General features: G+C 48.5%; 1 protein-coding gene across 1 annotated transcript; it reads right to left on the bottom strand.

Moving 5' to 3' along the window:
- Window positions 1–6,337: 6,337 nt before the first annotated feature.
- On the bottom strand, window positions 6,338–17,518 carry RAB11B (RAB11B, member RAS oncogene family). Its single transcript, XM_045850578.1, has 5 exons — window positions 17,378–17,518; window positions 9,637–9,832; window positions 8,387–8,580; window positions 7,987–8,067; window positions 6,338–7,398 (listed from the first exon to the last, which is right to left on the bottom strand). Exons 1-5 carry the CDS (start codon window positions 17,415–17,417, stop codon window positions 7,253–7,255), a joined length of 657 nt encoding a protein of 218 aa, XP_045706534.1. The 5' UTR covers window positions 17,418–17,518; the 3' UTR covers window positions 6,338–7,252.
- Window positions 17,519–22,944: the final 5,426 nt, after the last annotated feature.

Consider the following 22,944-nt stretch of genomic DNA (forward strand, 5'->3'; position numbering starts at 1 on the left):
ATAAAACAACCAATTATTATTAATTGCAATGGCGATAAATTGTAGCAAGTGAGGAAGCGCATATCATGGAATAATTTGGAAAATCCTAAAATATGTCTTTGATGAAGAAGCAATTAAAATGACAAGTAAGGTGAGTGGAGGTTAACTAGAAGGAAAGAGGGGGGTCCTAGGCAGAGTTCAAGTACATGCAAAAAGCTTCAATACTCCTTTCTTGTCCTGCCCCTCTTTTATTTAATGTATAGGTCAGCTCAACTGCTTAAGTTCTGTTGTGTTATACTAGCTTATTTCATTATTTTTAATGAACAGATAAATCACAGAATTTTTATATATTTGCTTTTACAAGTATTTTATATAATTATAAAACAAAATTTGAAGACTTCCCTGAAAACAAAAGTAAAACTAATGAACTTGTGTATTCAGTTAGTGACAAAACAGTTGAACTCCTAGTGACTTTAAAACACAGTAACTTGTGCATACCACTACTATATCAGTAGAAGTGGTGTTAAAACTGTTGTTCTAAGCATGCTGCATGGGTAGTGTTAGATAAACCAAAGGAGTTGGTTGTCAAACCAATTGTGTTGGTGTCAAGAACTGGGATTTTCAGAGGGCGTGAAGGAGGTATATATGTAAGATTGATCATGTTAAATAAAACCCCTGTAGTCTTGAATTTGAATTGGGAGTATCATGAAGTATTTTATTTTTATAAAAGGCAAACATTTCTTATTTTTGTCTACTAAAATGATCAGAAACAAAGACCAATCTCATTGCAATGAGCACTCCCCAAGCTCGTGGTCTTAAAATACCATTTCTAATCCAAAGAACTAGGGATCCTGGTCAAGTAGCTCAGTTAGTTAGAGCATCATCCTGATACACCAAGGTTGTGGGTTCCATTCCCAGTCAGGGCACACACACGAGTCAACCAACGGATGCATGGGTGGGTGGAAAAGAAATGGATGTTTCTCTTTCCTTTCTTCTCTCTCTATGATACATCAGAGAAACCTGACACATCATGATACACCAGAAAGCACAAGAGTTATCAAAGAATCAATGACATTACCTACTAATGTAGTTTCAGTGGGGGCTAACCAGAAGAAGCTTCCACTGGCCACAAATTAGACAACTTGGCCTCTAATAAGGATAATGATTGCAGATCAAAACACATCAAATGTTTAAATCTATGTACTGGGTTTTTAATTTTTTATCTTTGAATAATGTCAAATTTACATAAAAGTTACAGGAATAACGCAGAGCTCCTGAAAACCTTTTGCCTAATTGTTAACATTTCAGAATCCTTTGAGTATCAGGTACACACATAGTATCTCATCAATCCTCAATACTTCAGTGTATTTTTCGTAAGTATAAGCACACTCTTGCAAATAATCTCAGCTAGAACCTTAAAAATCGGGAAATCAATATTGATCTCCTATTACCATGTAATCTACAAATGTTATTCATAGTTTCAATAAAGTCCTTCAAAGCTCCAGAATCCATCCCAGGATCACATTATATCTAATTCAGTCTCCTTAAGTCTAGAACAGTTCCTCAGTCTTGCTTTGTCTTTCATGACCTTGATACTTGGGAAGATTACAGGCTAATAATGTAGAAAGCCTCTCAACTGGTGTTTATCTAATATTTCCTCATACTTTATGCATTTGGAATAGGAACCACAGTAGTGATGGTGTTCTCAGTGCATACGTGTATCAGGGCACAGAGAATGTTGATTTCTCTCATCACTGATTACGCTATCCTGATTAAAATTGTCTACCAGGCTTCTCCAGCATGACTTAGTATGTTGTACTTGTTAGTAACTGGTTTACAGGAAAATTGAAACTAATTATCTTGTTCCTCAACAAACCTTTACATACCAGATTTAATATCCACTGATGAGCCAATTTTTGTTGTTAGCTTTAACAAGAGTTTTTCATTTTTACTTGCAAGAATTCTGGAGGAAGGTCCTGAATGGGTAGTTCAGTTGGTTAGAGCATTCTCCTGATATGCCAAGGTTGTGGGTTCAATCCCTGGTCAGGGGACAAGCATTGAATGCAAAGTGGAACAAATCTCTCTCTCCCTGATTCTTCCTCCCTCTCTCTCTAAAATCAATAAAAATTACACATTTTAAATTTTAGAAAAAGAAAATAATTCTGGAAGGGGATGGCTGCTGGTACTGGTTTGGTCAAATGATGGTAGGGCCAATGACTGAGAATCTCTTGGCTTTTTTCTCATGGTAGCAAGATAGCTGCTGTGGCTCCAACCATCACATCCTCAATCAAGGCAGAAAGAAGGAAGTAGCACTGGAATGTTACCCATTCTTGTCTCTTTTATCATATAATGGTTGCTAAATAATTTTTCAAATTTCAACTTTCAGCACTTCCATACTTACTGGCTCAGCAAGCTGTTCTAAGGTGGCATTTTCTTGAAAATTCTCCTACCTCAGCTCTAGAATCAACCATTTCTCCAAGGGGACCTGGTTCCTTTTAGTATGAATGATATTTAGAAACCAGTATCTGAGTGCTGGGTGTGCTCATTGCTACCACGATATCATTAATTCTTGGTTGTCTTATTATAATTCATATGTATATATGTACATATGTACATTTACTTCTCTATCATGAAAACCATGAACACACACCAATACCTTTATTCTAATCTAACATCAAGAATTATCCCAGCCCCTTTACATGTTTCTAACTTCCTTCTCTAACAGTGAGAAACCTGGCTCCCATGATTCTCAGTGAATTTACTCATGTTTCCACCCTTCAACCTACCCTGTGTGTAACCAAACTCCTAGATACACTGGGGAAGAGTCAGCTCCAGATATAATGTCCCTACCCAATTCGACTCCTATTGGGCACAGTGGTCGAAAGCTTGGCCCCAAGAAAGGGGCTAAATCTGTACATTTTAAATGAAAATTAATAAGTTACCTTTGAAAGTTTTGGAAGCCAACCCATAATCCTAAAAATTATGCATTTGAAAATGGACAAGCAAAGAAAATACTTAAGCATTTATGCTGACCTATACAATCTGTATAGGTAAGCACATAAGGGGAAAAATTTTTTAATTGATGTACTTCGGAAATAAAGAGGGGATAGAATTTGAGTATCACCCCTTTGAAGCCCCTTGTGGATTACGAATCTAGGTGATGCTTTGTAGCAGCTGCTAATACCACAAATGAGAAACATGCTGACATCTGCCTCCTGTGTATGTGCGCAACATCACCTATGAGGTGCTCAATCCTAAATCTGAGCAACCACTAGATCTACTAATTTACAGGGAATGATGGGGACAAAAAAATATGTCAAATGACACCATAAGTCTATACAGAGAGAAAGTGGTTGCCAAGGGCTAGGGGCAAGGAAATGGGAGTTATTGCTTAATGGGTACTAGGGTTTCTTTTTGGAGTGGTGAAAAGGGTCAAGATTAGATAATGAAGATTGCACAATATTCTGAATATACTAACTACCGCTCACTGAATGTACATTTTAAAATGGTTAAAATGGTGAATTTTATGTTAGTGGTATTTTGTGTCAAAATTTTAAAAAGCAAAAAGAGCCCTGGCTGGCATGGTTCAGTGAATTGAGTGCCCTCTTGCAAACTGAAAGGTCACTGGTTCAACTCCTGGTCAGGGCATTTGCCTAGGCGTGGGTCAGGTCCCCCAGCTGGAAGCGTGCCAGAGGCAACCAATCACTGTATCTATCACACATTGATGTTTCATTCACTTTTTCCCTCCCTTTCCCTCTCTCTAAAAATAAAATCCTTTTTTTAAAATAAAGCAAAAAGACACCATAGGGAAGCCATTACCAAAATTCAGACTGAGAAACTACAATTCAAATGACCCACTTCTTAAATTAAAAAAATAATAAAAAAGAGAGAGAGAGAGGCCCTGGCTGGTGTGGTTCAATGGATTGAGCGCTGGCCTGCGAACCAAAGAATTGCAGGTTTGATTTCCGGTCAGGGCACATGCCTGGGTTGTGGACCAAGTCCCCAGTAGGGGGCACACGAGAGGCAGCCACACACTGATGTTTCTCTCCCTCTCTTTCTCTCTCCCTTCCCCCTCCATAAAAATAAATAAATAAAATACTTTATAAAAAAGAGAGAGAAAGAGATCCAAGTAGGAAGATCAATAGGTTAAAAGACTAAAGAGACAGATCAACCACTTGAGCCAGTGGACATGTTTGGATACTGATTCAAACAAATCACTAAAAAATTTAAACCAGTAAGGGAGATGTGAACACTAGCTGGATATGTGACAATATTAAGGAATTACTGCTCATTTCTTAAGGAGTAATAATAGTATTGAGGTTATGTTACCAAAAAAGTCTTTATATTTTAGAAATGCACACTGAAGTATTCCTATCAGGAGTATGGATTGCAAATTCTTTCTCCCATGTTACATGTTGTCTTTTCACATATCCCCCCACCTTTAACTTTTTTTTAAAGGTTTTATTTACTTACTTTTAGAGATAGGGAAAGAGAGGGAGAACAAGAGGGAGAGAAACATGTATGTGCGAGAGAAACACCAATTGGTTGCCTCTCACACACCCCCAGCCAGGACCCAGGCCTGTGCCGACAGGGAATTAAACTAGCAACCTTTAAGTTTATAGGCTGGGGCTCAACCCACTGAGTCACACCAGCCTGCGACCTGAAAAGTTGCAGGTTCCATTCCCTGTCAGGTTACCAGGTTCCCAGGTCGGGGAGTGCGAGAAGCAAACGATTATCTCTCACACATCAAAGTTTCTCTTCCTCTTGTTCTCCCTCCCTTCCCCTCTTTCTAAAAGTAAATAAATAAAATCTTTAAAGCCCTGGATGGCGTAGCTCAGTGGATTGAGCGCAGGTTGCAAACCAAAGCATCGCAGGTTTGATTCTCAGTCAGGGCACATGCCTGGGTTGCAGGACACGGCCCCCAGCAACTGCACATTGATGTTTCTCTCTCTCTTTCTCCCTTCCTTCCCTCTCTAAAAATAAATAAAATCTAAAAAAAAAAAAAATAATAATGGTTAACTTTAAAAAAAAAATAGGTGTTTAAAAAAAAAGTGGTTAAGACAGTAAATTTTACCAAAATTACAAAACAAAAAACCCTGAACAGTGCCTGGCACAAAGCCAACCTGCTATGCTTATTAAACCACTAAGATTTAAAAACACACACACACAATACTGAAATTAGAGTAACTAAAATAGCATCACTGGGCTATCGCACTTGAGGGGACAGAGTCACACCAGTCTTGTTCCCTGGTATGTGCCCGGGGCCTGGCCAATCTGAGGTTCCTGAGAGATTTGATCTTTGACTGCTTGAAACACTTCCGGGTGCCTCACTGTTTCCCCTAGCTCTCCTGAAGCTCCCATTCACTCTCTTTTTTCACAGCCTACCCCACCAAACCCAGTGGACCCGGGGTCCATGTAAATGGCCCCTGGATTGTACACCCCACCAGATGCCCAGCCCAAGGTGCTCCTCAGCCAGGAGCATGAACCCTGGTTTACCCCAACTCCTGTCAGAACAGCCCCTATGACTCAGAGCTCTTTTGGAGGGATGTGTGGGTCTAACCCATTCTTCCAGGCAGAGAAGCCAGAGCCTGGAATTCTCTCTGGTGGCTCTTCTAGGGGTCAAGAGCACAAGCAGTTTTAGCCAGAGCCTGGAACTTCTAGAATAGCTGCCCGGCACTCAGGTGAGGAAATATACAATGGGTCATATGGTCAGTGCATGGAGGGGGCTGGCCACACCTCCGTCTCCTCCACTTTGTGAACTGGCCCCCAGACCAGTCCTACCTGCCTTGACAAGGGAAGAATCAGAAAAGAGGAAGAACCCTAGGTCATCCACCTCACCTCTGCCACCAGCATCTCCTCAGAGGTCAGTCTAGCATGGAGAGAGCTAGGCAGAGACTGGGAACACCAACATCTGGGCTAACCCCTCTTGCCAGTCCTTGCTGGGACCCCAGGTGGTGGCCAGGTGGGGAGTAGATGGAAGCAATTAGCAGTCCAACCCCCAGGGAAGGGAGGTAAAAGAGGTGGCCACAGCTCATCCCGAGAGTTCCACCCTCAAGTCTTAAGAGCTGGTAGTCCTGGGACCAGGGTGTTTAACATCAAACCCCCCAGCCTTCCCTTCCTCCCTGCTACAGGTACAGTAGCCTGGAGAGGGCCCAACCCACCCTTACCCACCCTGGGATCCCCATGGTCAGCTCAGGAGGCCTCTGCATGGTTCTGGACGGAGGCTCAGGCCTGATCTTCTAGCTCCCTGTCAGGCTGAGCCAGGCAGTACAGCCTCTGGCAGGATGTGTGCAGCAAGGGCCCTGGCTCAGGGGTGACCACCTGGGGGAGAGAAAGAAGACAAAGGCGCAGCAGCAGGTTTCTGTCCAGAAAGTCAGGTTACACATTTTAGTAATGGGCCAGAGAAATGAGGCATTGGGGCAACAGTACAGGGGCCACAGGGATAATAAGAGATCTGAGAGCTGGGGTTTGGCGTCAATCTTACAAAGTGTATAAAGAATCTGTGTTTCTCTATAATAACAAAAAAACAGAGGCTACAAGAGCGGTTGTATATACAAAACACTGAGATATTGCTTCACTTGCAAACAGGTTCCCGACCAGACAGGGAAACAAGACAGAGAGAAGGGCATGGGAAGGGTGGGGAGTGCGCTGCGTGCAGAAAGGAAGGGGGAGGTCTTCTCCCAGCATAAATCTACAGGCAGAAGCTGAGCTGAATTCACGCACGCACGGGAGAAGCCAAGGTCAAAGGTGTGAGCCAGTGCTCACTGTGTGTGGGGAGTGGGGTGTCAGGAGTCTGTTTCTGCCTGCCCAAGCCTCTACCCCTGGTCACCTGCTCTTCAGGCTTCAGCCCAGTGTGGAGTTCTAGGTGGGGAGCAGGGCCAGCTAAGACAACTGGCTAGAGAGAGAAGGAGATAATCACTCCTTGGAGTCTGCTGTAGGAAGCTGAAGAAGCCTGCTTGGTGTGCCCATCTTCTTGCCTCTGGGTGGCCCTGTCCATCCTACCACCTTGCCCACCCCACCCAGAGGCCCACTGGGACCCAAGAAAAACAGATGCAGCAGCTAGGCTTCAAGTTTTCCTGGGGGTGGAGGAGAGGGACAAGAGGTGCTGTTTGACTCCTGTTCTTCCTAAGCTCCAGCTGACCATGCAGAGCTCAGTGGAACGGTGGGAATCAGTCACAGAGGGACAGAGAGGGTCAGGTCAGGGAAAACATCATGGTGAGGGGTGGGTGAAGGGTGAGGATGTGCACGCACACTTGGACGAGGCACGGGGCGGTCACAGGTTCTGGCAGCACTGCAGCTTGTTTGGTTTCTGTCCATCAGTAGTGGGCGGCACACTGATGTCCACCACGTTGTTGCCAGGGGACTCATCATGGGCTGCGCGGTCTGCAATCTGCTTCTGTGACACGATGCGGTAGATCTCTGCAATGGGGGGATGTGAGGTGAGTGCCTTGCATGCCCCTGCCTATGGCGACTGGCCCCTGCAGTATTCATCTGGATATTCCTCCAGGGAGTATCCCCAAAGGTGTGCCCTTCCCAAAGGTCCCCAATGTGGTCTACTCACACCCCATGACTTAAGGGTTCCCCCAGTGCACTCAGCAAGAACAGAACCCACATTTGGTCACAGAGATACCCTCCCAAGCTCAGGGTTCTTCTTAAAGAACAGACACCCCCTCTTCCTCAAAATAAACTCCCAGAAGACCAGGAACTCTGGGCCGGAGGCCACCTGCCTGCCGCCCAACTATTCCCTAGTAGAGCCATGGCAGGGCCCATCCCAGGAAGCCAGGTCCAGGGGGTCTCTGGGTCCTAAGTGCCAATGAGGTGGGACCTGGCCAGACCTCATGGAGCATGCCATGTCTGTCCTCCTGTCCAGACTGAGTGGCAGGCTTAAGGGATGAAGGTTCAGGGGCTACATTATGGAGCATGTGACCAGTGTGGCTGATACCCTTCCCACGCCACCCTTAGTGGGCCTGCTGGGGTTCCTGTGGCCCCCACCAGGCTCTGGACCACCTGTGAGAATGTTCTTGAAAGCTTCCTCTACGTTGGTGGAGTCCAAGGCTGAGGTCTCAATGAAGGACAAGTTGTTCTTCTCTAGAACAGACAGAATATTGCCCAGATGAGTGGGAGGCTCCCATGTACCTTCTTGGAGCCCCTATGTGCTATCCTCTCACTTGGCCCAGGAAATGAAAGGCTGGGGTCAAGGGGGTAGGACTGAAATGTCCACTCCTTGGGGAAGGAAGGATGGGACTGCAACCATGCCCATAGCCAGGGAAAATGGGAAGGACCTAGAGGGGCTGCTTACTTTCCAGGGATTTTTCTGAGGCCTTAGTCACAGCCCTGCTGTCAGGAGCTAGTCCCTGCAGGAAGCCCTGACCCTAAGTGAAACCCACTCCAACCAATAGGCACTCACCTGCAAAGGCACGGGCCTCATCAGTGGGCACGGCCCGCAGATGGCGCAGGTCACTCTTGTTGCCCACCAACATGATGACGATGTTGCTGTCAGCATGGTCCCGCAGCTCCTTTAGCCAGCGCTCCACATTCTCATATGTCAGGTGCTTGGCAATGTCATATACCAGCAGTGCACCCACTGCACCGCGGTAGTACCTGTGGGGACAGAGGACAGGGCCCAGTAATGAACTGCCCGTCAGCACCCCATGGGGGCCCCCAAGACTCTGTGGGCAGTGGCTCCCAGGCCCATGCAGAGCTCAGCTTAGGAGTGGCCACCAGGGCCTCAAAGGAGGGCTCTGTGGCCCCGATTCAGCTCAGGACTACGGGGGCCTGAGAAGGAGGTGTAGGGCCTGAGCTCAAAAGACACCCACCAGGCCCTGGCTGGCGTAGCTCAGTGGATTGAGTGCGGGCTGGGAACCAAAGTGTCCCAGGTTCGATTCCCAGCCAGGGTACATTCCTGGGTTGCAGGCCAGAACCCCCAGCAACCGCACACTGATGTTTCTCTCTCTCTCTCTCTCTATCTCCCTCCCTTCCCTCTCTAAAAATAAATAAATTAAAAAAAAAAAAAAAAAAAAAGACACCCACCAAAAAGGAGAAGGAAACAGTACCTATGCAGGGAAAAGGCTGCTGCGGGGCGAAAGCTCCAATGCCTGCCATGGCCTGCTCACCAAGGAGACTGATAGACACACAGCCACCCCAAGGGGTTAAGAGATGGGGAGGTGAGCAGGCTTCAGTGGAGGGTGTTCAGAGGACAGCGAGTGGTTAATAAGGGAATAGCCTGGGGATTCAGAGGGGTCTGGAAGAAGGTAGCTCAAGTAGGTCCTGATGGCTGTGTAGCCATAGGGACCTGAGGGAAGAGGAAGACTGGGCACACAGCCAGGCAAGGCAGGCCACGCAGGCAGGACTCGGGGTGGGCAAAGTGGAATGGACCTCTTCCAGGCCCAGATAATTCCCTTCCCTGCACAGCCAGCACCCAGCAAAATGGCAGTGGCCCACAGGGCCATGTGCCATGCCCACTTGAGGTCACAGTGTAGTCAAGGGTGGGCAACGGTGTTCCTGAGGTTCCCACACTCCTGAAGGTCTCGTCCCTCCACCCTGGGCCAACCACAGAGCTGTTTTCCTCCTCTCCTCCTGCCCAACTCCTACCCATCCTTCAGGGTCCATTGGCCCTATGTCCACAGTCTCCCACATCTCCCCATCACTGCCACTTACGCGGAGGTGATGGCCCGGTAGCGTTCCTGGCCAGCGGTGTCCCAGATCTGGGCCTTGATGGTCTTGCCGTCCACCTGGATGCTGCGGGTGGCAAACTCCACGCCAATGGTGCTCTTGCTCTCTAGGTTGAATTCGTTGCGGGTGAAGCGGGACAGTAGGTTGCTCTTCCCCACACCCGAGTCCCCGATAAGCACCACTGTAGAGGCAGAGAGGGGTATAGGTGAAGATCCATGGGTCAGAGCAGAGCGGTCGCCCAAACCAAGACCTACATGCCACCCATGTCCACCATGACACCCAACAACAGGGTGGAATCAGAGCTGTCCTAGAGCCCCTCACCTGATGCACTACATTTCTGGTGCAGAAGCTCCAGGATTCTAGAAACACAGCCACTGTAGATAGCATAACACCCTGCCTGTGTCTGGTTCTTCAGAGCAGGGCTGCCCCAGCTAAGGCACAGGGACCCAGGTATCCCAGCAGGCAGGAGGCTTGGGATCCATCAACCCCAAACTTCCACTGCAGCCCTGTGGCCCAATAAGCTCTGTGGCTGGGCGACCTTGAGCAAGTCACTTAACCTCTCTGAACTGCCTTTTCTAAAGGTATGAAAAGAAAAAGAGGAATAAGAGCCATTTCAGGAAAGGAAACACAAGAACTTGCAGGATCAGAACTCAGGTAGCACCCAGCCCACTAAGACAGGTGTGAGGAGCAATTGTTAATTGTTCCACCAGGTTCCTACCAACAAGGATCTGGCTCTGGAGTTTTGAGTAACAGGAAATGAGAAGCCTCATGCCCCATGTTCACCCTGCTACTTCCTCATGGAAGGCAGTTGCAAGCAAACCAATACGCTGCTCAACACAGCCATCTTGCCCTTTAAAACAGGAATACACCCTCTGCATTGTAGCTGAGAGGGAACAGAGCCTGCTAGCCTTCCCATCACCCCACCCCCAGAGTTGGACCACTCTGCTGGGACATACAGGACAAGAATCCTCCTGAGCAGGGCAGAGCAGCCCCAGTGGGTCTATCCCATTCCCTTTAGGAGTGGGGCAACTCAAGATGGTCTAGGAAGGTCCTGGGCTGAGGAGGGCTGTCCTCAGTCCCTGGGCACACTGGAGGGGAATTGTGTTTATGGGTGTGTGTGTGTGTGTGTGTGTGTGTGCGCGCATATTCATGAGTTTATGTGCAGCACAGAAGGAACAACACATGGCAGTCTAACCAGACACCCCACCTGGAAACCACATGGATCTCCCTCCTCCAAGTGTGAGCCTTGGGTTCTGGCACCTGAGGGTGGATCTGCCCAGTGCAGAACTGGGCACTGCAGGCTTGGTCATCCACAACCCCAATAAAAAATGTCACGTGTGCATGTCAGGATTCCCCCCACTTCTTACCACCATCATGGCCCTGACCCTAGCTAGTCCAGGCAGCTTCCATCTCTCCCTGGGTTGCTGTACCAGCCCATCCCTGGTGTCCCTGAGTTTTCTCTCACCCACAACCAACAGAATGTTCTCGTCGCAGCCACCAGGGGGTATGTGTGAGCTCCTGAATCAGGGCTTGCCAGTCCTCTGCCCACTGCCCTCCCGGGATCCTGCCTCCTGGTGGCAAAAGCCCAAGTTCTCCTCACGACCCACAAGGCCCTGCATGACCTGCCCTTGTCCTTTCCCTGACCTCATCCCCTCTCTCTCCTGCTTGCTTACTCCACTCCTGCCACATGGGGCTTCTCACTGGGACTCAAAGATATGCAAGTGCACACTGTCTTTGGTCTGGAATGTTCTTCCTCAAGTACTGGCCTGCTTCTCACCATCCTCTCCTCCATGTGGTGCCTCCGATGGCACTTGATCAAGGAGAAGGCCCTCCCAGAAGTCCTCTTAAAACCTCACTCCCTCCAACACTCCCACTCCCATCCCCTGCCTTTCCTCCATAGCTCTCACCACCCTCCAACACTCACCTACTTTTGCTTAATTGTTTTTTGCCAGTCTTCCTCAAGGGCAGGATCTTGGACAGTATCATTTCCCTGCTGTCTCCCCAGGACCTAGCACACAGAGCCTCGCACACAGAACAGAGTGAACAAAAAACCAATAAAGTGGTTGTACAGCCTCCAAGCCACCATCCTCAGGCAATAGGGAAAAAGAGGGCCAATGATCCAGCCCCCCTAACATCCTCTCTGGGCTGGCTGCTTCAGAGCCAAGAATAACAAGAACAAGAAGAAAATTTAGTCCTACTTAGTTGCTTAGACCACAGTCCCGATAAACCAAGGTTGCAGGTTCAATCCCTGGTCAGGGTGTATATAAGACTCAACCAATCAATAAAATAAAAATCAATAAAAAAATAATTTTAAATTTTATTTTAGAGAGAAGGGAAAAATAGTAATTTGTTGTTCCACTTAATTTTATGTATTCACTGGTTGATTCTTTTTTGTAATGTAATGTAATTTAATTGTAATGTAATTACAATTTTGTAATGTAATGTAATTGTAATGTAATTTTACATTATTTTTAATTTATTTTTTTCATTACCATTTATCCCCTCTATACCCTCTTCCATCTCCACCCATCCCACTGACCCCTCAGTGATTAATTCTTGTATGTGTCCTGACTGGAGAATGAACCCTCAATTTGGCTGATTGGGACAACACTCCAACCAACTGAGCTACCTAGCCAGGGCAAAAGAAGAAAATCTAATGAATCTGTGCTGAGAAAGCCCCATAGATGCCTCATGTAACCCATTTCACTGATGAGGAAACTGAGGCATGGACAGATGAATGATAGCCCATGGCACACAATGAACAGAAGGACAAAAGGATGCAAAGCAAGGGTCTGGGCAGGCCCACTCCCACTTCCCAACCATCCTCACCTAGGCCACCTGCTGAAAAGTGATTGGCAGGATTTGAACCCAGGTTTTCTGGGTCTGGGGCTGAGCTCAAGGATCTGAGTTCAGCCTCCTCCTCTTGTACCACCTGGGACATCTCAGTTCCCTGGAGTCACCAGCAAACTCCTGCTCATCCTTCAAAATCCTTCAAAACCCTTCAGGCCTCTCCCCCACTCCCCAAACCTACATGGCCTAGTCCACAAGACCTATGATGACAGAGCCAGTGTTTTCTCCTGACATGGTGGGTACCCAACATGAGACTGCCAGAATGACTTCAGAGAAAGGTAAAAAGCAGGTGAAGATAGACATGGGCCTGCAGTCCAGGGCCAAGGGCTCCCAACCATGCTGGTGGGGTCCCAAATGGGCTCTGAGACCATGCAGGGCCAGGCTGGGATGACTGTGGGGCCTACTATCCAAAACCCCAACCCCTCATCTCCTTCCCATAGCAGCCACAGGAACCTGACCAAGGCTGGGGAGGTTTGTTCACATTCCTCCATCAGGAACGGATGAGGAAGAGTCCCTTCTGGGTCCTGCATTGAGCCCTCTGACCCCCTCACTCCCTAGCCAGCTTTGTCCCAGTGTGAGGGTCCCCTTAGCCCAATTGATTCTGTCCTGGCCCAGCCCTAAAGGTTTCATTATCTAGTTCTTGGAGCCACCCCAGAGACAAAAGTCATTATCATTCCCCTTGTACAGTAGGGGACACTCAACATACAGTGACTAGGTCCTCCAGTCCAAGGTCACCCAGCGAGAACAGTGGAGGCAAGAACAGGACAAGGGCCACCAGCCACTGCCCAGATAAATGGTAGAAAAGCCAGGATGCCCAGGTACTCCCTGGCACAGGTGTCCAGTGCAGAGATGGCCAGCAGGGCAGTGACCAGGCTGGCTCTGGGTGTATTGTGGGAATGAGAATGACACTGTCAAAGGCACAAGTGAGCTATTGTTTTGGGGAAATAAAGGGCTCTTGAGGGCGTGACCCCCACCATTTCCACAGAAGCTGACGTCAATGCCGGTCAGGAAATGGCCTCCCTAGACACGCCACTTGGCTGGCAGGGAAGGTAAGCCCAGTTAGCAAAGACAAAGAGCTGGCATCTCTTAAGGCATGGTCCCCTGGCCTGCCCCACATATAGTGTAGCACCCCCAGGGCCCATATTCAGATGTTCAGGCAGACTGAGTAGCCATTCAGGTGGGGGGATACACTCCCCTACTTGAGCCAGAGCAGCCCGCTTCCCTAACCAGGAAGCAGACTCTGATCATCTCAGGCTCCAGAGACTGGCACTTGGGGATAATCTTGTTAGAGCTATGCCCTGGGAAATTTGAGTATGGAGATGAGGTGCTTGAAGCTAGTGTACAGGCAGGGCTACCATTTGCAATGGGAAAAGATGGTATGCTCAGTTTTCGGACCAGTGGGCCTGATGGAGTCCTGCCCAGGTTGCACAGTGAAGAGGCTGCCTCGGAGAACTTGGCACAGAGGCAAACACCAGGGCTGGCTGCCACTCTCTCCTCACCCTCCTTCCCGAAAGGACTCACAGATGGGGCAGGGGTGAACACAATCCAGAAAAGAGGGCCCTGGGCCACTGTGGAAGCTTCCCATATGAACCACATCCTTATGGGCCAGGTTAGTAGCCAGGGCCTCTTCAAAGGCCTTGGTGAACCATAGAGACCCCACTGCTCCCACTGTAGACCCTACAGCCCAGTCTATCAGAGGAAAGGTCAGGGAACCCCGAGGGATGGATCAGTATGCTGGGCAAACGGCCCACAGCTAATAGGATAAATGTTAGCAGGATAAATGTGAGAATCTATAATTGGGTACAAATAAACAACCTCACTACTGGGGAAGGGGGAATGTTCAATGAAGAAAATAAACACCACGTGAGAAAAACACCCAGGAAGATCTGTTGGCCTTGGCGGTAGAGGTCAGGGGAGCCAACATGTGATGTGGCTGTCAAAACCAAGACTGGTGGGAGGACTGGACAGGGGGCAGTCTGTGTCCCAGAGTGACAGGTGTGGCCCTTCCATGTCCAGAACAGGGCAAAGGGAAGGTGACCAAAGGCTGGGGAAGTTTGGTCACAGGGTCGGGTGTGAGAAGATGGCTGCCCCTTTTTCTAATCAACGGTGTCCTGAACCAGGTGGTAGGGCCAGGGAAAAAGCTAACCCTAGTCAACCCTTGTAGGGCAGTCACGTCTTGGACTCCTCTCTCTTGCCCATGCCTGACTCTCTGCAGGCCACAGGGTCTCAGGAGGAGCTGAAGAGGGTGGTGCAGTGTTCTTATGTTTCTGTCTAGGGCTGTATTTCTGGTAAGTTACGTGAGGGTTGCGGCTTGCCTGACAGCCTCCTTCTTCCCTTCCCTATTTGCCACAGCCAAATAGAGTTTCCTTTTCCCATTTAAAGGAATGAAAACCTGAGTGAATTTAAAGACAAACATTAAAGGATAATAGAGAAGGTCCTCTGACAAAGTGTAAGTGTAAAGGGGAGGTCTCAAATAACCACAGTCTGGGGAACCCTGACCTTGTAGGTTAGATTTTCACTTCCAACCCAACCTGAGAAGGTCATCAGGGCACCTGCTGGATTCAGAAAAGGAGGCCAGTGGAGGAAGGCAGCAGGGCAGGGGGGCAAACCCCCCCCCACCCCGTGCCAGCTGCTGCAGAAGCCAGATCAGTGTATTTCCAGGAAGTGGACTAGAGTGCACAGCCACTCCATTGCCCCTGACCCAGTAACTGTACTTCTGGGAACATACTTCAAACAAATAACTCAAAGGGCAAAAGATGAGTCATGCAAACACTTGGAGTGGGGTTACTTATAATAGCACATATTTGAAAATAACAAGCAAATGATCACAGAAACCTGGAAGGGGTGACTGGGGGAGTGCCCCCTGCCCTGGCAATGCCACATCCAGCTGGGTGCCCAGCCCTAATCCAGAAGCAGCTGCCTAAAGACACAGTGAGTAGAGACAGGCACCCGCTGCAGCAGAGTTGGAGTCCAGACCACCTGTCACCAAGCCCCAAAGCCCTGACAGAGCTTCTCCTACCTCTAAGGTGAGACCAACCACAAGGCTTAGTTAGCACCAGGGTCGTGGCCTGATGCCTACTGACCAAACAGCCTCACTTGCCAGTGACATATTAGCTCCAGGCAGCTCCTAGAGCCCATGGTGCTGTGAGGACGGACTCTGGGCCACTGTATGGGCACTCCCTCTGCCCAGTAGCCTTTTACCACATGGAAAACCCAGATAGGAAGTGATCCACCCACTCTATATCCCCAAAGTCCCCAGGCCCCCAGCCCCAAGATGCTAGATGGTCATCCAAGGCCACCTCCAGGCACAGACTACACTCCCAGAGATGGCCAGACAACCCCAACAGGGAAGATTCCAAAAGCTTGCATGGGAGGCTGACTCTCACACAGCAGGCAGCAGAGCAAACACACCCCACTTTGGCCAAGGAGTTAACTCTTAAGGGCAGCCACTATCAGCCAGGGAATCCAGCACGGACAGCAGAGAACCTGGCCAAACTCCAACTTGGCATAGAAGGTGCTGTGAAGCCTGTGACCCCAAAACCAACTAAGTTGAGAGAGGAAGGACTACAATGATATGTAGAGAGTCTCCCCAGCTCGGGGCTAGGTGAAGGAGCTCCCCAGCTGGCCCAGGTTAGCTATGGCTGCCTCACCTGCATAGGCCATACTTGAGGCTCGTGAAGCCCTCTGTTCCTCTGGCTGGGAAAATCCTCCAGCAGGTTGGCCCAGACCTAAGCCATCAGTGTGCATGTGTTGAAGGAGGTGGTCTGACATCTCAGTCCCACATCCTGGCTGCAAGCTCCCCCAGATATATGTAGTCCCTAAGCGGTAAAGTCCACAGCTGACCTGGGTTCAAAATCCTGCTCTAACACTTATTCACTATGTCCTTGTCTCCCTGGGCCCCAGTTTCCAGAGCCATAAAAAGAGAGGCTAGATAATATCGACCTCACAGGGCTCTGGTGAGGATTTCAATGAATTCACGTTTGTAAAGAGCTTAGAAAAGTTCAAGCATTTGGGTAGTGTTCTTAAGAGTTCTAAGTGTGTGCTCGCTTTGGCAGCACATATACTAAAACTGGAACAATACAGAGATTATATGGCCCCATGCAAATTCGTAAATCATTACATATTTTTATGGTACCAGATAAAATTATAGATGGGACTGAAGCTTGTGTATCATCCATTATCATGTGTAATCAATAAACGATTTACCAGTAATAGCTTCTCGGGGGAAAAAAAAGTCCTACGAGTTAAGAAAAATAACTGTTGTTGTTAACCACCAGGCCTGGGTCCAACACACTTAGTCCTACACGCCCCCCCAGGAGCCCCTCCACGGAACCGGTTTCTCCCAACACACACCTCAACCCACATTATTCACCCCTCCTTTCCCGGGCCTCGCCCCCAAACGAGCACCTCCGACCAAGCCTGGCCACGCCCACTCCCTATGGAGCACCGCCCCCACCTGCCCAGCCCCCTTATTGAGCACGCCCACCGCGCCCTAGCCCCGCCCCCAAAGGGCCGTCCATATCCCCAAAGGAGCTTTCAACCCAGCCCTGCAAATGCTTGGGCGGTCTCGCCCCCTCCTGAGGCCCCGCCCCCAACGGCCTCTCCTACCGCCCCGGGCCCCACCCCCTCTGGGCTCGGGCCCTGTATGGGAGCATCTAAAGAATCTCAGGCCCCTGTGGCCCGCCGGGTCCGCACGGTCGCACACCCACGCCAAAGCTGAAAGACACCAGCTTGCCCAGACCTTCTCGACTGGTTGGCCACTAGGGCCTCTAGCCCCGGACTCTGGCCTCGGCCCAGGGGCCTGGACGCAACTTCAGCCCGCCTGTCCGCCGCATCGCCGCCATCCCCTCGCCCAATTATGCCCCACCGGCCGTACCTTTGAATAGGTAGTCGTACTCGTCGTCCCGGGTCCCCATTGTCCTGGCGCTTCCGGCGGGATCCGCGACTCCGCAGCCCCACCACAAACACCCGACGGGGGCGGGGCCGGCGCCGCGCAGGGGGGCGGGGCCGGCGCCGCGCAGAGCGGCGGCCGGAAAACCAGTCAGCGCCGGCTGGCGTAGCGACCGACACCCAGAGCAGCCAGTCAGAGGCAGAAGCAGAGCCTCCGGGGTGGGCGCCATCTGGGGTCCGCCTCCCTCGCCCTCGGACTCCTGGAGAAAGGCGGAAGGAATGCGGTCCTGTCTGAAGTGACGGCCACGCCAGCCTATCATAGACGAGCGCAGGAAGGCGGGGCGGAAGACTTGAAGAATTAAACGGATTGACGGATCGAATAGCCAATGAGAGGCTTCATTCAGACCGTGCTTGACCAACAGAAGATCAATCCGGGAAGGAAAATGGAGCTACGTCCAGGTGATGTTACGCTATAACGTCCTGACGACGTCATAGGTCAATACGTGCCCTCTGGGCCCACCTGTTCAGTCCCCATTAGCTGTTTCCTAGGGTCTTTGCGTGAGGTCTTTTACACCTAGAGGCCAATTCTCTCTCAGTTGCAGTTTTCATCCTTACTTTAACTACTCATTACGTTAATCCTCTGCCTCAGTTTCCTAGCTCTGTACAGCAGGAAAGAAACTTACCTGGATGGAGTCAACCATCTACTTTCTGTCATTAAGTCTTTAACAGATACTTATAAATCCTTTCCAGGCGACAGACTACAACATAATCTCTCTCTTTCCCTTACCTTGTTTTATTACACACACACACACCACTCTGCGATTTACTATATCTAACTTCAATTATTTCTTTTTAAATATATTTTATTGATGATGCTATTACAATTGTCCCATCCCCCCCCTTATTGCCCTCCACCCTGCACACCCTCTCTCACCCACATTCCCCCCCTTTAGTTCATGTCCATGGGTCATAAGTTCTTTAGCTTCTACATTTCCCATACTATTCTTGCCCTCCCTTGTCTATTTTTTACCTACCATCTATGCTACTTATTTTCTGTACCTTTTCCCCCCTCTCTTCTCCTCCCACTCCCCTGTTGTTAACCCTCCATGTGATCTCCATTTCTGTGGTTCTGTTTCTGTTCTAATTGTTTGCTTAGTTTGCTTTTGTTTTTGTTTTAGGCATGGTTGTTAATAATTGTGAGTTTGCTGTCCTTTTACTATACATGTTTTTTATCTTCTTTTTCTTAAAGTCCCTTTAACATTTCATAAAATAAGGGCTTGGTGATGATGCACTCCTTTAACTTGACCTTATCTGAGAAGCACTTTATCTGCCCTTCCATTCTAAATAAAAGCTTTGCTGGATAGAGTAATCTGGGATGTAGGTCCTTGCCTTTCATGACTTGGAATACTTCTTTCCAGCCTCTTCTTGCCTATAAGGTCTCTTTTGAGAAATCAGCTGACAATCTGATGGGAATTCCTTTATAGGCTACTGTCTCCTTATCTCTTGCTGCTTCTAGGATTCTCTCCTTCATTTTTACCTTGGCTAATGTAATTATGATGTGCCTTGGTGTGTTCCTCCTTGGGTCCAAGTTCTTTGGGACTCTCTGAGCTTCCTGGACTTCCTGGAAGTCTATTTCCTTTGCCAGATTGGGGAAGTTCTCTTTCATTATTTGTTCAAATAAGTTTTCAATTTGTTGCTCTTCCTCTTCTCCTGGTACCCCTATAATTCAGATGTTGGAACGTTTAAAGATGTCCTGGAGGTTCCTAAGCCTCTCCTCATTTTTTGGAATTCTTGTTTCTTCAATCTTTTCTGTTTGGTTGTTTCTTTCTTCCTTCTGGTCCATTCCATTGATTTGAGTCCCAGTTTTTTTTTTCCCTATTGTTTCCCTGTGCATTTTCCTTTATTTCACTTAGCATAACCTTCATTTTTTCATCTAATTTGTGACCAAATTCAACCAATTCTGTGAGCATCCTGATCACCAGTGCTTTGAACTGTGCATTTGATAGGTTGGCTATCTTTTCATCACTTAGTTGTATTTTTTCTGGAACTTTGATCTGTTCTTCCGTTTGGGCCATTGTTTTTTTGTTTTTGATTTTGTTTTTGGTCTTGTCATGCCTGCTATGTGTGAGGGGTGGAGCCTTAGGTGTTCACCAGGGTGGGGCAACCCAGTCCCTGGGTTGTGATGCTGTATGTAGGGGTGGCGTCAGAAAGGGAACAATGGTGCTTGCTCTGCTCTCTGTTGGGTTTCATTCCCTTCTGCTTCCCCCAAGCAAACTGGGCCCTTCCGGTGCTGATTCCCGTGTTGGTGGGCTTGTGTACATTCTAGGGCCCTGTGGGTCTCCCCAGCAAACTCTCCTGTGAGGCTGGGAGTTTCTCCCAGCACCTCAACCACCACAGGTGTTTTCAATCGGTGTTTTGAGGTTTTATTTCCCAGTGGTGGACCCTAGGTTGTGTGGTCTGTTTCGCTCCCCAGTTTTGCCTAGTTTATCTGTGTGTGAGTGTGGGACTGCCCAGTCAGCCAGCCGCCTTCATGCAGTGCCTCGCTTCACAATTGCTGCCTCGCCGGGTCTGCCCAGTGCCACCGCTTTTTGTGACGCGACCCCTCTCCGCCTGGCCGCCTACCTACTAGTCTGGATGAATGTGTCTATTTTAACTCCTTGGTTGTCAGGCTTCCATACCGTTCAATTTTCTATCAGTTCTGGTTGTTATTTTGTTTCTAAATTGTTGTCCTTATTTTGGTTGTGCAAGCTGGCACGGTGTGTCTTGGCCGGAAGTCCCTCTGTATTTCTTTCTTGATCCATTAACCTGTTTAGTTTCTGTCCCAAGTCAACAGAATTATCAGCCCCATGAAGGTAGAGACTGTCTGTGGTAATCACTGTTGTGTTCCCAGTGCTAGGTAAATATTGATATGTGATGGATAATGTAAACACAGAATTCATGTGCTAGTTATACCTATAATTATTTTTATATAACTATAATAATTATTATTGCTTACTGGACCTCATCCCTGCGATGTGCATCAGGCATCCTAGACACAACTTTGGCTTCTTTCCTCCTCTTCCTGTGTCTCCTTTTCCCCACCCCAACCCCATCATCAAAGGCAGAGGTCATGTAGTTTTCTCTCCTTCTCATCCTTTACTCCCCTGCCCCAGCCTCCCTTCCTTTCAATTACCTTTTTATGTCATTCCTTCCTCCTAAATTCTGACCACTTCTCCTTCATTACCACCACCCTGATTCTTGCCCCATCATCACTCCCTGGACCTTCCTGATCTCCCTGCTCTGCCCACACATGCACATGCTGTTCTCCCCAAAGCAGTCAGAGGAAGTCTTTTAAAACATGAGTCAGATCTTCTCACTCCCCTGTTTAAAAATCTTTCAGTCCTTCCATTAATAAGCATTTACTAAGCATCTACTAAGTACCAGGCAGCACTCTGGGTGCTAGGGGTACACCATTGAATAAGGCAAAGTCCCAATCCTCATGAAGCTACAGTTTAGTGGGGGCCAACAAAGAAGAAGCAAGTAAACAACACACACAAGATAGTTTTAGAAAGGGAAGCATGCAATGAGGGGAATAGCCTGGGTTATGTAATGGTGGAGCTCCTTAGCTAGGGAGGCAGAGAGGCATTATGAGGAAGGTGGCATTTGCACTGAGTCCTCAGGTTGCAGAGGAGATGGTGGGAATGTTTCAGGCATATGCAAGAGCAAGTGAGGGAGAGCCTGATGAGTCTGAACAGCCAGGAGGCCATGGTGGCTGGAGAGAGGGTTCCAGGGACCAGAGATGAGATTAGGTGGAAAGGCAAGGCTGGAAGCCAGACCAGCACGAACCCTCCTACCTTTGTCAGCTAGCTCCTGGGCAGCTAGCTGGCTTGGAACCCTGAACATCCAAGCCAAACCACTTTTTTACCCTACCCCAGTTCACCAACCAGTTCCTGCTCCATGCAGCACCCTAGTACCCACCCAGGCCACTAGGCTTTTGCTCTCACAGTGCTCTCTTGCTGGAATGCCATCCCCCACCATCTTTGTAGACTTTTTATCCTTTAAAGACTGATTCAAAAGCTATGTTCATCTCATGAAGCCTTTTCTCCTGTCCAGGTCATGCTCCCCTCCCTGCCCCAATCCCCAGCATGACATAGTAATAATAGTATTAGTAAGGATGGGTAATATTTGTATTGGGTCCTCACTGTGAGCCAGACACTCACTTTTCTGAGTGCTTTTCACCCAATGTTACATGAAATCCTGAAATCCTCACAGCATCAGGAGAACAGGGAGGGGTGGGAGAGGTGGGAGGGTACATACCAGAACCATCTTCATTTTCCAGATGCAAGAACTGAGGCCACAGAGCTTTAGGGCCTATCCCCAGTCACCCAGGAAATGGATGTGGTTAAGCACTCCAGCTTGGGAATTGCACAGGTCTGGATTCACATCCTGGCTCTTGTTTGGTTCCCAGCCATGGTGGTTATTTTTTGTGGTTTTCTGGGGGTGAAGGGGCAGAAAATGCTGTGTTGGAGGAGGTCATAATTACAGAAGAAGTGACATAGTTGGGGAGGTGAGCCCTCTTGGAAGAGCTTGGGAATTAAGAAAACAGAGCTGGGCCAACCCTCCCTCTACCTCCATGGGTGAGACTTTCTACCAGTTCCAACCACAGTGGTCTCAAAAGAGATTCTCCACGCGTGCCTGGTACAACACACCCCCAAACAAGGAGCCTGGAGGAGGTCTGGCCTATGTTGCTGAGGGCTTCATGATCCATACTCAGTCACAGCCCCAGGGAAGCTACTGTGTCCCCAGCATGTTCCAGGAAGAGGCAGCTGGGACTCAGGGCACAGGCAGGTGTTTTTCTCAAACAGGTGTCCTGGGCACAAGAGATCACATTAGTTCATATGATCTCTGTGATAACTTTAGGTGTTGCATTAAATAACATTGAACCACATACTGAGAAAGTCCTACCTTTTTTCAATTTTTTTAATACTAATTTTAAAGAGAGGGGAAGGGAGGGAGAGTGAAATATCAATGTGTGGTTGCCTCCAAGTACCCCCTACTGGGGACCTGGCCAGCAACCCAGGTATGTGCCCTGACTGGGTATCAAACCAGTGATCCATTGGTTTGCAGGCTAGCACTCAGTCCACTGAGCCACACCAGCCAGGGCCTTTCTTTCAATTCTTAAAATCCTTTCTACCTATCAAGGAGAGAGGCTTATTCTCTCTCTCTCTGACTCATATCTCTTGAACAATTCTAATCATCATCTCTCTGTCTTTTTTTTTAAATACTCACCCAAGGATATGCTTATTGATTTTAGAGAGAGGGAAAGGTGGAGAGAGAGAGAGAGAGAGGGAGAGAGAGAGAGGGAGAGAGAGATGGATGCAAGAGAGAAACATCGATTGGTTGCCTCCTTTATGAACCCCAGCCAGGGACTGAACCCGCAACTTAGGTATGTGCTCTGACCGGGAATCAAACTTGCAACATTTTGGTTATGGGACACCACTTCAAACCAACTGAGCCACCTGGCCAGAGCTCATCTCTCTTATTTTAATAGAGCTGGGATGCAGATTGAGAGTT

The sequence above is a fragment of the Phyllostomus hastatus genome, unplaced genomic scaffold, assembly GCF_019186645.2.
Source record: "Phyllostomus hastatus isolate PE091 unplaced genomic scaffold, TTU_PhHast_1.1 phas_contig_81, whole genome shotgun sequence".
In the NCBI taxonomy this organism is placed as follows: domain Eukaryota; kingdom Metazoa; phylum Chordata; class Mammalia; order Chiroptera; family Phyllostomidae; genus Phyllostomus; species Phyllostomus hastatus.